Raw genomic sequence first — 16,486 nt, 5'->3', positions numbered from 1 at the left:
TTGCTAAATTGTCAGCAATTGTGAAATTTTGAGTTCCTCTCTGAGTTATTTACAATGGTGTTCTTTTGCTTCTAAGTCGTTTGGGGGTTTTGTTCACTCTTTTATTATTGGTTCCTAAAGTTTACTGCGTGATGGTAAATACAATTTCTCCTTTTTGGAACTTACTGCATTTCACTGAGTGAACATTCTTATGTGCCTTATACTCACCCATCCTGGTATGGAAATATTGACAACCTTTGGTGAAATGAGAAAATTAAGAGCAACACTGGATATTTTCCTATACCTTAATTTATAATGATACATGGATTACAATTATGCAAGGATTCACTTTATTTGTAAACCATGTTCTAACACAGAGAGGCAGAATTAAGTGTTATGGGTTAAGTTCTAGTCAGACTATTTGGGTTTTGAAAACCATCGTGGTCACTTACTAGCTGTGTGACTCTAGGCAACTAACTCTGCATCTTTGTCCCTCGATTTCTTTAGTTGTTAAACAGGGATAACACTGGTACCTATCTTAATTTATAATATATACAACCAGTGGTATATAACACTGATGCACAGGCTCAACAAGTACTGCTTGTTATTTAATAATTACAGAACATTTTACAAAGCAAAACAAAAACAATTAGAAATCCTCTTGTATTGTTATTAAATTTTTTAAGCAATTTTACTGATTGGTAAAATTCTAGTCTTGGAACCATTTCCCTATGATATGGTCAACTCTTACATATGCTCTACAGATACACACAGAGAATGTGGGTTCTATCTGTGGTATATAGAATTCTGTGGCTCTAATAATCTTATAAAGTCCTGGATGTCTTTACTGACATTACTTAAAAAGGGGTAAGTGACATCTTTAATCAACTTCAAGTACTGTGCAAAAGGACTGGCACTGACTAGCAGGAGTCTGGAAGGAGTAACAGCTTCCTGACAGATGTGCAGAGCTATCTGGCCGAGGAGCCAAATCACCTTTGATGTCAACACACCTCCTGTAGCATCTCTGTCTCCTGCCAGTCTGGAAGTATTTTTGAGTCTCATCTAAAGGATTCAGCTTCTTGGTATTCCAGCTCATGTGTATGAGACTTGGCATGACCACAAAAGTCAAGAGTTAATGGTGTCACCATCTTACTCCCATCCCAAAGTTTAAAACCTTACAACCCTCCCTCTACACATCACTGCCAAATCTGTCTTTGGAATACCTTGGCTGCATGTTACTTCAATAATTCCCTGGCATGAAGCAAATAAAGTTTAAACTACCAGACTAATCTTAATTTAAGTGTCTCCTGAAGTTCATATAAATGTTCAAAACATTCAAAGAGGCTGTCCCTCAGTGTTGGGAAGAGGGGAGATTTTTACTGTTCACTTTTGAGTGGTCTTGGAACACTTACAGCATGGCGATGCCCCAGTGCTTCCCTGCTCTCTCTCCTGCCGCCTGGAAACCAGAGAGGCCAATGAGGGCCACCGTGGGTGTGATGGTCAGGGGTCCGATGTATTTCAGCAGAGCCCCAGGCAGGCCTAGGAGGCCGATAACCACTTCTATCAATGAGGACATGATGATGGCTCCCTGGATCTGAAGCAAGAGAGGACACAGACATAAGAGCAAGCTGCTTATACATCACACACTCTAAATGTCACCTGCAACGACAACTGAGAATTCTGTAAGACACCAAGTTATTATATAACAGGTATAACATAGCTGGAAAATTCCTGGCAAACCCCAAAAGAAACCAGTGGGGGTTACTGGGATCTAGCAAACTTAAGTATAACCTGACTAATGTAAGAGTATTACAGAAATGGGCACTGGACACAAAGTCAGCTTGCCTATTCTCACTGATTGAGACAGACATAATTTATAATTCTCATTTAAGACACAACATTCATAACCAGCCTCAGAGGAACAATGCAGTACAAAGATTCTTGACTTTAAAAAGTAAGTCGCTGCAGGACATTCAGAAGATAGTGTTATTGACAAAAATTCTAAAGGAATGTTTCTACTGTGCAGAATGGCCATATCTGTGTTAATTCTGAACTAATGGTGAATGATCTTATAGGTTTTGGAAAATCCGGATAAACTGTCAGCTGTTCTTCATACCTAAGGACTCCTACGCCCTGTTCTATTCAAGTACACTGAAGCAGACAAGTGTCTTTAATTCCTTCCACCAATACAGGCAAACACTGAGGCCAGAATAAATAGTTTTGCAACCTATCGACTCTGTGGCTCCTTCCAAAGGGAGCTGTTATGCCGGAGGGTGTAAGCAGATAGGTCTGTGGGTACACATGAGGAGAGGAGGAGAAAGGAGGATGGAAAAGAGGGTAAGAAACAATACTGTCTGGTCACACAAAGCATTTCTGCATGCTTTATTTTACAGTGATGCCATCTACATTTACTTTAACAACAGAAATGAACATGTCAGTACCTGAAACAGAAAAAGAGCAACTGCAATTTACTGGTCACGACCAACACTGAAAATAAGTAGAAACACAAAGAAGCCATAAGCAGACAATGTTTATCTTTTACCTCGCGTATCCGAGGATACCAGATGTGTTCTGTATGTAACAGCTCCGTTGTTCCATTGGCAACCAAAACATCTTAAAAACAAAAACAAAGACAAAATTTTTCTTGGAGTGACACTGATGTTTCACGGGACATATTCATTTCACTCTTTTTAAGAAGAATTTCCTCCCTGTTCTAAGTATATTTGTATAAATACTCATCCCTAAAATTCAAGTTACAACACTATGGCATATCATACTGAGAGGTGGATTCCCCCATTGCTAATTTAACCAAATTTATTCATCAACAAGCGCTCCCGGCTTCTCAAAAGCTGACTGAACTAGTGATATACATTGCTAGTCCCAGCCTAATACAAAGACCAACCTTTGCAAGCAGCTCTTTGACATGCCCAATAGCAAGGTTGCCTGATTGAGATTTTAAAAACCTAGATAAAACAGAGGCCCTTTTCCTGTTCCTAAATCAAATCAGTGGTCACAAAGCAACTCCTAGGAGCAAGGAAGGAAACGAGGGCTAGAAAACTTTGCTCCTATAACCTAAAAATTTAACAATATTTTGAGAGTACAACAGGTCTATGTGATTTCCTCAAATCCCCTATCTGATCTCTTCCTGACCTTACTGGGTTATTTGAGGATCTTTGCAATCACTATGAGGAGAATGCGAGGGGGAATGAAAGTCATTTGCAGAAAACCAAAGCAGCCAGATCCTTAAAAAGCAGAGATGTTTCAGAGAAGGGATGCTATTGCAGCAAAGAGAGTTGTTTAACTGGTGGTTCAAAAAAATCCACTGAAAGAAAGAGGCAGAAAAATAGCACAAATATTTTTCTATTCTTTCCCCATATTTATCAATTTCATTAGCACAGAGAAATGAGGTCCTTTTCTGGTCCTTACTTGCTTTGGGGTTAGGGATGAACAAGTGGATAGAGAGAGCCAGAAACATGATCCACAGATTGGAGCGTTCTAAGCTGTTTGTTGGTTGTGTGTTCTGTGCCTGATTCCAGAAAGGATTTAACACTGCTGGGGGCAGCACGCCCAGGCCTCCCTTCTATCACCTGCATTAAAGGACCCCAATGACATATGTGGAAATAACTGCAATTACCTGTGGTGTTACATTTCCATTTATCTAAAGACAGGATGGCTCGAGCAGGGGCCAGAAATGCAAAAGCACTGGCCTGAAACAGGGGTAACCTAAAAGAAACGAGACCAAAACCATGATCACGGCATCAGGAACTACCGAGGTAGTTCACTATTTGACAGCTTAACAGTCTTTTCCATAGACAAACAGCACATGAGTAAATGCAGGCACACCTGGAAGAAAGAGCCCCAGTCTGCAAAGATGTCCTCGGCCACACAGCCAGGGATGCTGGCTTCTCCGTCCTCCCCTCCTGCTGCTCTCCCCACAGACAGCCCCAGGGTGGGCCCTGGGGGAGCTCTGTGGTCAGTGCCAGCACCCCAACACCAGCCCCTGCCATCACCACCTTTCCCCTTGGGGGTGGGGGATGTGGGCATTTGGATGTTTCTGTCCTGCTGAGCTTGTGAGCTCCTTATTAATAAACATCAGTGTACATCTTCTATTTTACCATCCTCCTCTTCTTTCTCCTCCTTTTCAAATTCTTATTGGTTATCATGGAAAAAAATCTATCTCCCCCTATTGTTCCATTTTGTAAGTCAAAAATTGCCCTAAATCACTGAGGGTAAGCATTAAAATCACGTGAGCTATCTATCTATTGAGGAAAAGGAAAACTGTAAGTTACAAATCAACAGTAGATATAATATTCTTCTTAATCATAAAAAATACTCAAAAGTGCTCGAACTCTTATTTTTAAAGGACCCAGAAAGCTTGCAGACTGTTAAATTTCCTGCCTCCAATGTCAAACTAAATGCAGAGATCCTCAGATGCCATCATTCAATCACATTTTAGATACTTCATATTGACTTTATGAGCACTGGTACTACTCAAATTCAAAAGATTTTGTCATTTATTATTAGAGATGTATAATGGGCTAACATGGGAACTCAATCACTATCTTTAACATTACTTTGCAGGTAAAATATGAAACTAGCCTTTGGTTAGCAAGGTTAGGAACTCCTAGATGTCCAGATCATTCTTAAATACTCCTAAGCAGCCTTGAATCAGTGTCCTGGCCAGCAGGATAGGAAGCCAGCATGCTCTCCTCTGAGCTGGCAGCATATTCTGCCCTGAGTGATACAGTAACTGGACTGAGAAACAGTGGCTCTGGCTGAAGGACATGTAGCCACTTTACAAGTCCAGAGCTGGTACACACTATTCTGAGCTATATGAGGGTTAAGATTCTTTTGTTCTCCTGGCCATTTTAATCCTGCAATGAAATCAATTGAGAGATGCTGGCTTTAAGACACAGAGGCAGGCTGCACAGTACAAACCAGATGCAATGCTAGCGGCCACTCCCATGGGCATGCCCTCCACAACTATCCATTAATAAATTACCTGTTGGAGGGGCCTGGCGCATAGTACCATCAAAAGTGGAGTGAAGGTCCCCTGAAGTGGGAATGTATAGCAAAAGGAAAACGCTGCTTGATTTACAAAAATTCCTTAAGCACGATTTTTCAGAAATGTACTGAAAGGGTAAAGGGAGGTCAGCATCTAATCAGGAATGGATGCTACTTCAAATGGTCCAAACAGCATCTGTTTTACTATCATTTCATGTTTCAAGCAATGTAATATGGATTGCATTTAGAAATCTCATCCTCAGGACCACTGCAATCAACCCTGCATTGGTGACTCACTGGATGTGGGAAAGTGAAGACTGGCTCTGGGCTCCACTCCCGGTGACATGAGTCTCAGTTTGAACCTGCCTGTTGCCTGGGCACCTTTCAGGGAGTGCATTTTATGGCTTTCACCATGACCAAAGGCCTTGAGAGCACTGCTGCAAAGGAGCTCACTCACTTTCACACAACCAGGCCCCTGGGTTCCTTTGAAAGTGGGTGCTAACAGAAAATTCTCACATGTGCTGCCCCAGACAAAGTTTCCCAAGATGACCTGGTAAAAGATGCACATGCCGGCTTATGTGTTCACTCTGCAGCTACGCACACTGCCTGCCACAAGCAGTTCTGGCTGAAAGACAAGCAGCAGGCTTACAGTAAGTATCCCAGCAGTGAAGTGTGGTCTCCATAACTGGCAGCATAAATCAGTGGCTTGACTGAAATATTCTTAGGGAAAGTTGCAGCGAGAGCACACTACTTCATTAAACAAGAGTTCCCCTAAATCAAAATCAACAAAGCCAATTTTCCAAAAAAGAGATTTGAAGATGATAAAGCACTTGATATTCTCAGCTGATAAAGTGGCTTTTCAGGCACTTCCCCAGCATGAAGCTGGTCAATTCCTGGGGCTCTTCACTCACACAATCACCTAAACCTCAGATCCCTGGGCTCTGCAAGCAGACAGGACTGTCTGCTATTTTATTCTCTACTGATGACTGGAAAGGAAACAAATTAAACTGTGCTTTTCTTTACATAAGTGGTTAGCAAACTGGACAGTGAAACAAATCTGGCAAACTACTGTTTTCATTGAGTAGAGTTTCACTGGGACATAGCCACCCTCACTCATGCACGAGTTGTCTGTGCCTGCTTTTATGCTTCAATGGCAGAGCTGAATAGTCAAAACAGAGAACACAGAGCCTAAAATATTCACTGCTTATCACTCTATGGAAAAAATTTTGCCGACCTTAAGTGTATCTTAAATATGTGAAGTGTATCTTAAATATGTGAAGATACCCCAAAAATGGATTTTTGCAGATGGAAGTTTTTAAAGTTAATAGTGTTGCTGGATGCCATTAAGAAAAAATCCCTGAGCAGACAGTCACCTTTGTAGTGACACATTCCCATGTCAGGCTCTAGCCCCAGGACAGCAAAAGAACCTAACCAGCCCCAGACAAGTTCTTACTGTGTTCAAAACCCTGCTGGAGGTGCCTCATTTCCTCCTCGGTGTCCAGGTGACCTGAACCCATTCCCCAGTCTAGTCTCTCACTGGCCACTTTACATGCCTGCACTCCAGGCAAGCGGTCTACTTTCTTGCCTCTGAGCCTTTGCTCATCTCATTTATGTCATCAATTCATTGCTAATGCTCCATTTCTATTCAACATTGAAGGCACAGAGAAAATACCACTTCCTCTAGGAATTGTTCTCGGCTCCCTTTTTGTCCAATTTTTATCTCCCCCCTTTTTTTTGAATATCACCATAGACACATGGATTCATTTTTTATTCAATTTAATAATATACTTCCATGACTATTCCTTTTAATAATTAAATTGTCTCAAACTTGCCCAGAGCAGCACAGTTCCAGAATTATACCAATGTCACTACTAACAAGACTACTAAGTTTAAGACTTCTCTGTGTTTTCTTTTTCTTAGAATATATCCCATTCAGAGTGTGCAAAGTACTATGTTCTAAAGTCTGTGAATTAATTCTTTTCTCCATGTGGTCAGCAATTTGACATAAAGTTAGGTTCACTTGTTTCTGTTTGTATTCAATTTTAGGGTTTGTGTTTCTTCATCCTTTTAGATTTTATGTTTTGGATATGCTGAACATTTTACGGTTAAAAAAAAATCAAACCATATAGAGATATACCAGGAAAACGTCACTCCTATCCCCTCCAACCCCCAAATCTGACTTATTGATCATTAACCATTTTTATTAATTTCTAACTTATTCTTGTTTCTTCAAACATATACACACTCTTTTGCAACTTGTTTTTTCAATATATTCCAGAACTTACTGTATACCAGTTCATGAAAATATTTCTTATTCTTTCTCAGGGTTGCATAGTAATTCATTGTGTGATGTATGGTAGTCTCCTACAGATAGGCATTTAAGTTGTGTTAACTATTTTCCCATTACAAATTACACAGCAATAAAAAAAAACTTTTTATATTTATTTTGCATTTGTGGGAGTATATCTCCAGGGTAAATTTCTAGAAGTAGGTTGCTGGATCAAATGATAAATGCATATGTACTCTAGATATCGTAACATTCCTCTTCACAGGGACTGAATTATTTTCACTCCTGACAGCAATGTGTAACAATGCCTGTTCTCCCACAGCTTTGCCATCAGAGTGGCTTGTCAAAATCATTTTTTGGGGCTTCCCTGGTGGCGCAGTGGTTGAGGGTCTGCCTGCCGATGCAGGGGACACAGGTTCGTGTCCCGGTCCGGGAAGATCCCACATGCCGCGGAGCGGCTGAGCCCGTGAGCCATGGCCGCTGGGCCTGTGCGTCCGGAGCCTGTGCTCCGCAAATGGAGAGGACACAACAGTGAGAGGCCCACGTACTGCAAAAAAGAAAAAAAAAAAAAAAAAATCATTTTTTGTTAATCTGACAAAGGAGACAAATGGTATCTCAGGGTAGCTTTAGTTTGTATTTCTTATTATAAAGTCAATTTGATCCTTTCTTATGGTGAAGGGCCATTATATAGCTTTTTATGTAGCTATTCATGTCTTCTGTCCTTTTTTTCTATACCATTTTTGGTAATTTTTAACTTTGATTTTTCAGAGTTCTTTCTATATTGGAGATATTAGAACTTATCTATATTATGAATATTTTCTCCAGTTTGTCATTTTTGTTTGTTTATGGTATATTTTTACAATGCAAAGCTTAAAAATTTTAAAACATTTAATGGCATCAAATTTATCATCCTTTTATTGTTTCTGGAGTTTGAGTCCTAGTTTAAAAGTCTTTCCCAACTTCTAGTTATAAAGGAATTTGCCCTCGTTTTATTCTAATGGTTATATAGTATCATGTTTCTTACATTTGGATCTCTAATCCATTTTCAGTTGATTCAAAGAAAACTTTTAACTAAAGGCAAATCTAACCTTTATCTTCAAGTCCATGATATTCTGGTCTTATATGTAAATATCAAAATTATATAAACTATCTCAGTCAACACTTCCAATTAGACACACTCCTAGGGAACCTCAGTAGGAAGCAGCCGACTGGCTCCTCTCCCAGCTCCCAGCAGAAGGCTTCGTCCAGACAGAGCACAGAAATTTAGGAGGGTTGGCTGGGTACAATTTTGATAACCTTTTCAAGCATGATAGTATCAACTATTTCAGGTCAAAAGTTTGTTTTATTACTTAAAGATCTAGCCAGTCACAGAGAAGCATAAGGGAATTCTTTGGGGTGTGGCAATGCTCTATCTGGTTGTGGTGGTGATTAAGTGACTGTACACATGCGTAAAAACTCATCTAACTATGCAAGTGAAAAAGGGAAAATTTTACTGTATGTCAATTACCCCTCAATAGATATGACTTAAAAAAATTATGTCTATAAAGTGTCTTTCTGGGAGGAGAAATGGGGGAGGATGGTAACATGGTCCTTAGAATACTAGAGTAAAGTCAAATAGTTACAAAAAACACAAAATTTTAAAAAAAAGAAAAGAGTTTCCCTCTGGGTATTTGACAAGAAGCTCTATCCTCTGCTCCTGTGTAGTGCTGCTCTATCCCTGTACAGCTTTCGCCAGGCAGTCACCTGCCTGAAAAGGAATGATAAAAGGGAGAATTAGTGGGCCATGAGGAAGAAGATGAGCATTTTAGAACAAGTGGGAACATACGGGGCAAGTGAGATGTGACGTTCAAAGAAAAAAGATTGTGGGGAACTAAATTCATTAACCCCACATATACTAAGAGGACTTAGTCTCCTAGTCTCCTGGAGCATCAGAAATATTAGCAAACAGAGATCAGCATGTTCACTGAATGGGGAGACCACCCAGAAAAGCTAGAGTTGAAGAAGTCCACCTGTGGCCATGTGGCCAAGGAGCACACCCAACCCCTGCCATGTCATCAAGGACAAGCTGCTCCATTTGGCATACCAGCCTTGCCCACTGCACCCCCATCTGCCTCACCTGCACCCACCCTTCCAGAGGGTCCACTAAAATAATGAGCACCAACAGGCAAGTGTGGGCGAGTGCCAGGCATTATCTTATTTGATGCTCACTAACAATTTTATTATTATTATTATCATTTTATGGAGGAGCAAAGGGGACTTTGAGACTAGGTAACTTGCCCAAAGCCACAGAGCTGGTAAACAGTAGAATGGGAGTGACGCCACCTCTGAAGCCAGAGCCCCTCGACACAGCTGGTGAGGGCAAACCTTCCTCCAAGGTCACTACCTCCAGGTTCTCACTGGCCCCCATGTTTTTAATGTACTACCTATAATTCTTTGAGTTAAATAAACAGTAATTTTTTTTTTACATGGGGGCAGGAAAAACCTACGACTTGCTATTAAGAGCCTGCTTAACATCACAGGCTCACTATCATCTACACAGTAATTTTAATGTTCACCCTGAATCAACTATGCCTTTGGCCCCATCTCCCAGTTTACAACAAATAGGGGGATTGTGGAACAAATCAAATACCACCACAAGGACACAATCGGACATATTCAGACCACGGGATGCTCAACGAGACAATTGGCCTGGACTCTTTAAGAAGAGGATGATGTGGAAGAAAAATGTAGGGACTGTTTATTACTAGACCAAAGAAACACAACAAACAAATGCACCACACGAACTTGATTGGATCCTAGTTCAGAGAGGTGGAGGGAATAGCCATAAAAGATATTTTAGGGACAACTAGGGGAATTAAATATAGACTGCATATTAGATGATATAACTCAGCTTTCTCAGATGTGGTAAACGGTTACACAGGTGACCCTCATTCTTAGGAGAGTATCTGGGGGTGAGCCATCATCATGCTGCCTGAAATTCTCAAGTAATTTAAAAAATTGCACATACACCCCCACACAAACACATATACAGGAAAAGAATGTGGGGGAAAATCCCACTCTCCCCTACCCCTATCCAAGCACTGCATCTCTCCATTCTTCTAAATTTTATCAACAGTTAAGAGTTCAAAGCCTTATACTTGAGACTTTAAAGTATCCTGGAGCTGCCTCCTATACCGTACAGGTCCCAGAACCAAAGGAGATGGAAGACAGGGTAGCTCTCTCCTCAAGGCAGACAACTCTGTTAGAGACCAGGCTGCTGCACCAGCTACAATGACTCTCTTAGCCAAAACCCTACTTTTCTCAGCAAAGGAATATTCTGTGTGTCTACAGTAGGCCTGTTATGGCCAAGAGAGGCTCTCAAGAAACGGGCCACTCCACCTGCAATTTTTTCTTTTGCTGGAGAGCTGAGAGAAAGGTCTCCAAGAGGCACCTGGAACAAAAAGCTGGATGTGGTCCCCAAACACAGCACCTGCACACCTCAGGGAAAGCTGGAGGTCAGCATGGTGTGCAAGGGGGCAGGGTCCATCCCAGAGGGCCCTCCTTCACCCCCAGCTATGCATAACACCCGAGGACAAGGGCTCTGGGAAGCTCAGAGCTGCTATCAAAGCTTGGTCTCTGATGGAAAAGACAACAGCAGCCTAGGTTATGCATGAACTGAGTCCTCACCAAAGCCAGGGAGGCATAGCTGCTGCTGGCTGGCTAACATCTGAGTTAGGGGACTCTGAACCCTGCCCCTGCTCTTGGGATTTTAAAGGTTTTTTACTAATTCCTGGAAAGAGCCCAAGGGGTAGGTTGGATTGAAATCAATCAGAATAAGGTTTGATTTCAGCAATCTGAAACCTCACCCAAGGGCACTCGACAGTAAAGACGTTGTTGAAAGCAAACTGCAGGGGATAAAAGTCAAAGAAAAGAAGGAAGAAGGAAAAGGCTGGATGGGAGGAGGGGGATGGAAGAAGCAGCTGTCACAGAAACTGCCCATCTCCAACAGGTGGAAGCCCTGGGAAGCACTAAAGCCACAGAAGTCACACAACTGGGGCAGAAACATATGACCTCCATTTCAAAACAAGTCATGATCTCTGGAGGAAAGGAAAGCATGTTCATGCCAGGGGAGATGTGTAGTGAAGGAAGGAGGGTCTGCAGCACACGCTGCATCAGACACATTTTCTGTGTCCTTAGCCAGCCCAGCCCATGGAAAACATGCCCCCAAAGGAGTATTTTACAACACAGCATCTTAAAGTCAGCATTCTGAGCTTGTGTTCAGGTTTGCAAAGGCACACATCTGTTTCACCCTCACTTTTTCCGTATCAATTTTGGTTATTTTTATGGAATGAAACAACTTTCCAGGAACAGCATGCCACTCTTCACCAGAGTGCCCGTGTGAAACACGGAGCAGGGATGACCTGGCCACAGCCCAGAGGATGGGAATGCTTATACTTCCTACCTCGGTTCTAGACCTGCGATCATGGTCTTAGCTTCCTCACAATACAGGCCCCACCCCTCAGAGGCATGGACTATGGCTGGTCTCCAGGTCCCATGTACACACTACATCCAGTGCAAGGGAGTACTGGGTACTCAACAGGTAAACACACGAAGAAACGGACAGAACTCAGACACACATGGCAAACCACTCAGAGTTGGAAAAGTCTGAAAATCTGTCCTAGAAATCATGAAAGCTGAACATGATTTTCCTTCTGCAGCTCTCTGCCTAAGGAAATGAGTGTGAACTGCAAACAAACACCAACAAACACGTACAGGCCATCTGCAATCCTATGTCTGTGATACTGGGAATAAACCCCACTCTTGGCACATCAGCCTTTCTTTCCCACTGTCCCACCTTGATATTCCCTCTGCCCCAACTGCTGTATCTGTTTGATCCTGTTGTGATCAGGAAGTAAATGCACAAGTCTGTTAAGATGATAATTCACAGTCTACGATGAGGGTCTATGTTAGCAGGCAGCAGAATTAAAAGGCTTTTCACATTATTCATACTCTGTAACTTCCCAAATGTATTTTAGGAAGAGCTTATAATAATCTACAAAAACACAGTGATGGCAAATGTCATCCACAGGATACCTTAGGAAGAGCCTCCTGTCATTTTCACAAAAGGAAACTGGGAGCTGGAGAGGTCTTCTGTCCAGAGTCATAACGCTGCATAGGTCCCTCTAACTTCTCATACTCACTCATTTCACTCCCCCGTGTGCGAATGGGGAAGAAACCATCATTTGCCATGTGGCATAAGCTAATGCTTTACTGGAAACTGTAGATTCTGACTGCCCATGGGATTAAAGTTGATCATTACAATATTCAACAACTTGATTTTAACTAACACTGGCAATGTTGCTGCTCTGGCTTTGGTGGGTCCCCTGGAATAGGTCAAGGGATGCTCAACCCTGCCCCCGTTCTGAGTAAGTACTGGGTGCCAGAGGTGGGTCCCCACTCTACTGAGGTCTGAGTGCCAATTTTGGTCTGCTGGAAATACTAGAGGAGTGGGATATTTGGCCACTCCTGAGATCTCTGCTCTTCTTTTACGAAACCCACAGGAACACCAGGGGCAAGGGTGTGAGAGGTGATTCAGTTAGTAGGGGTAGCCCTGCCTCTTTGGGCACCATGGAAGGAAGGGAAGATGGGTAAAGAGGAGTTAAGAGTTTTAACAGAAAAGGGTGAAGGACAGGGAGATGCAGAGGATGGAGGAGATGGGACACATGAATAAACAGATACAGCAAACAAACCCCAGAGGTGGTGACCAACCAGGCAGGGAAGGAAATGCCTCTCACCCACCTCATCATCTGGGTTCACCTTCACACAGCAGGCCCTCAAATATATGCTGGATAAAACTAAAAAGAATGTATCAACAACAGCTTGAGGCTTTGTGGAGCTGGAAACCATGGCGCTGAGTGCCTTCTCACTGTTTCCCTACTAGATGGGAGCTGGAGGCAAGGATTCCAGGCAAGAAAAAGGTGCTATAGCACAAAGAAGGGAGTAGAGCAAAAGTTAACTGACTCCTCTTTTCCCATCTTCCCCTCCTTCCACTGTGCTCCTTCAGGGGGAGGGGAGGGGGTAAACTGCACTGACCCAGGCTGCTCTGTTTAGGTCTCTTGTGCCCCAACGATGGGCAAGAGGGTCCTGAATGGGTGCCCTCCCATAACTGAAAGCACACACCAAAAGTTACGCCAAACTCTCCCTACTATGTCACCATTAGGCAACTGTGCCCAGCAAGCCAGGCTCAACTGTCAGTCAGGGTTAGCCTCCCTGATATGAGACCAAGGCAGAGCTGCACCTGGTACCTGCTGTACCTCAGTAAACACGTCTTTCATTCCCTCTTCAAGTCAACCAACAATTCTCAACTAGAGGCACTGCCCAAATTTACAGATGGTTTGTGCTACAAGTTCCCTGATGAGCTAGCTGTTTAGAAAAAGAATATTTCCCCAGAGAACCAGTGTCCTGTGTACACTTGAGTCGTTCAATAAAAGCTTTCTAATCCTTTCTGGCTTTGAAATACAGAACCTTGAATGCTGTGTCGAAAGAATGAAAGATGCTGCCAGCCAAATTTAACTACCTGGGCTCTAAGAAAATGAATCAAGTCCTCTCTGGAATGCCTGAACACATCTCCTTCCCTAACAGGTCAATAACACCCTGACTTTCCCTCAGGGGTCCCCTAAGAAGACCCTCCCTTCTGAGGTAAGGGATCTGCTCAGCATGGTGGCTGCAGGCAGTCCTGCAGGGGCTGGGGTTTTGAGAACCCCAAGAGCTAGCCAGCCCTCACAGCCTTCCTTCCATCAGCAGAACTGCTAGGGAGCTGCCGTATCCCTCCTGAGGACATTGCTTATGCCGCCAACCAGGATGCCCTAACACTGTTCTTCCCATATTCTCCTGCCCCGCCCCCCCTCAAGTAAAGGTCACCCTGAGGATTCTGACTCACTGGAATACACTCCATGATTCCCAAGCTGCCTTCTTTTCCCTCTGCCTTTGCTCCCATTTTCCTAGCAGGGAAGGCAGACTGTCTGTAATGGAGTGAGAGACAGAACTCGCATGTTTACTCTGCTGTCCTCCCCCTGAGGACAGTCCTGTCCCCACAGGCTCCACCCCTTGAGCAGCACCCTAGGGTAGAGGAAAAGGCTGCATGTGAAGAGGGTGGAAGAAGGGGACAGGAGGGGACAAAGCAAGCCTGCAGGAGGAGGTAAGACAGGACAGTTCTTTTCCTACCTATGCCAGCTCCATACCCATTTAAGCTGGGGACTGGGGATGCAAAGCGCAGTTCTGGCATCAAGGAAGGAAACACGAATCAGCAAGAAAAGACACAAACAAAAAAGGACAAAGTGGAATAAGAGCCACATTAGAAGAACATACACAAGGTGCATGTGTGGGAATTCAGAGAGAAAGGAGGCTTTGGGAAGTCAGGGATGCTTCACAGAGAGGAGAGGGGCAAGCCAGGACTGAAAGGCTGCAGCGAAGCACAAGCACAGGATGGCAAGACAGCAGGGTGGGCTCGGGGAGGAACTCACCCCTGGGTGAGTGCAGGGAAGGGGATTGCAGGGCGCAGGGACATGGCTGGAAGGGTGGTGGGACAGAAAACAAGGGAGAAGTCTACAGGGTGGGCACATCTGTTTTTTTAAACAGGAAGTAGGGCTGTAGCCTGGTAACACCCAGGAAGATGCAAACACTGAAAGACAGCACTAGAGTAGCACACAGAACAGGGCAGAGGAGAGTAGCCCTGGAGGCAGGGAAACCAACTAGGAACCTAGTAGAACAGTCTAGGCCTGAACTTCAGGAATGTGGGCAGGGAGGGGGTACTGGAGAGAAAACTTGCCCTGCCAACTGGTGGGATGGAAGGAGCTGAGAGTGAGTATGTTTCCAGCCTGCACAACTAGGTGGGAAGCGGTGCCACACACCTAGAGAAGAAACACAGTAGCGTTGGGGGAAGGCAGGGCAAATGCCACTAGGACACACCTCCCTATACTCCAGTCAGACCCTCTAAGCAGCCCTAGGTGAATGGCAGTGCTTAATGCTTCATGGGTGCTTCAGCATCCCCAATTTAGTGCCCCAATCTCACCTGCATCCAAAAGTTGTCTGCAGCAAAGTTGTGATTCCCACGCAGAAGAAAATGGTCCCGATGAGCTGGCTGGTGGCCCACTGGTCAAATCCCACACACATGGCATCGGCCAGCAGAAAGGGCACCGCGATGGTGCCGCTGAAGCACGTCAGGTAATGCTACGGGTGACAGGGAGACAGAGGGGAAAAGAATAAACCCTTCTTTGTATTTTTTCTGATTTTACCCTAACTTTGCCCACCCCCCTGTTGTTTTTAAAAAGTTACACACATGAAGAATTTGGTTTTTTAGATACACACTCTTATCATATGCCAAATCATCTCTGTTTTTTGCATTTCTCCTTTCCATTACATTTTCTTGTCTTATCACTAACTTGTATTATTAATTATTACTTGCATGAATCCAGACCAGCACAAAGGAAGTACTCAACACAAACACTGGTAGTGTTTTATTTATATAATTCTTACTGGTAATATTTGCTTTTTTAAAATGCTTTTCAGCATCAATTGCTAAAACCATAGGTCTTTCTCCTCTAATCTGTTAACATGAACCGTGTGGCACTGAACTATTCTAGTTAGTCATGCTAGATTTTTCTTCTGGGATTTGATATGCCAATATTTTATGTAGAATTTTACATCTATGTTCTTGAGATAATTCGTCCTTTTTTTTTTTTTTAATTCTTTTAGGTCTGGGGATTAAAGTTAGAAGCTTCATTGCACAAGGCGTTTTCCATCTTTTTCTATGGTCTGGCATTGTTTAACAGCAATCAGGGAAGGGCTAGGGTCACACAGTAGCTGTGGAAATCCTCCAGAAAGAGCCCATCCCACTCTTCCTTTAGGGCCCCTCCCCCATTCCTTGTGGCCCTGGCAGGACATTCCAGCCCTCACTGCTCACTTCCCTCCCTCCCAGAGGCCTGCCTGTTCAGTTCCTACTTCTGTTCTGCAAACTTCCTACATTTCTTCCTAATAGTTCCCCATCTCTGGTCATGTTTGCCAAAATGTGCTGCTTGCAGCCCATAAAGCCTAACTGTGTAACACTAATAGGTGTTTGGTGAGGGGAAGAGAACATTCTCATCCAGGACTTCCCAGAGCTATTCACAAGTTTAAGAGTGCTGTGCACTGTCAAGAAGGGCATGATGCACACAGGGTTTCCCAATCCTATCTGAACAG

General features: G+C 43.4%; 1 protein-coding gene across 1 annotated transcript in view; it reads right to left on the bottom strand.

Annotated features, from left to right (window-relative positions):
* SLC23A2 (solute carrier family 23 member 2) overlaps positions 1-16,486 on the bottom strand; it is a gene marked incomplete at its 3' end in the record, with an annotated part of 147,621 nt that overhangs the window by 24,559 nt on the left and 106,576 nt on the right. The window contains exons 5-8 of the mRNA XM_082856961.1: positions 15,321-15,478; positions 3,614-3,702; positions 2,522-2,592; positions 1,392-1,573 (exon numbers count right to left, since the gene is read on the bottom strand). Coding sequence (XP_082713087.1) covers positions 1,392-1,573; positions 2,522-2,592; positions 3,614-3,702; positions 15,321-15,478 — 500 coding nt within the window. The remainder of the gene's footprint in view (positions 1-1,391; positions 1,574-2,521; positions 2,593-3,613; positions 3,703-15,320; positions 15,479-16,486) is intronic.

This window comes from Leucopleurus acutus (genome assembly GCF_964270905.1).
Source record: "Leucopleurus acutus genome assembly, chromosome: 16".
NCBI lineage: Eukaryota > Metazoa > Chordata > Mammalia > Artiodactyla > Delphinidae > Leucopleurus > Leucopleurus acutus.
The sequence above is the reverse complement of the archived record's forward strand: the minus strand, read 5'-3'. Positions and strand labels throughout refer to the sequence as shown.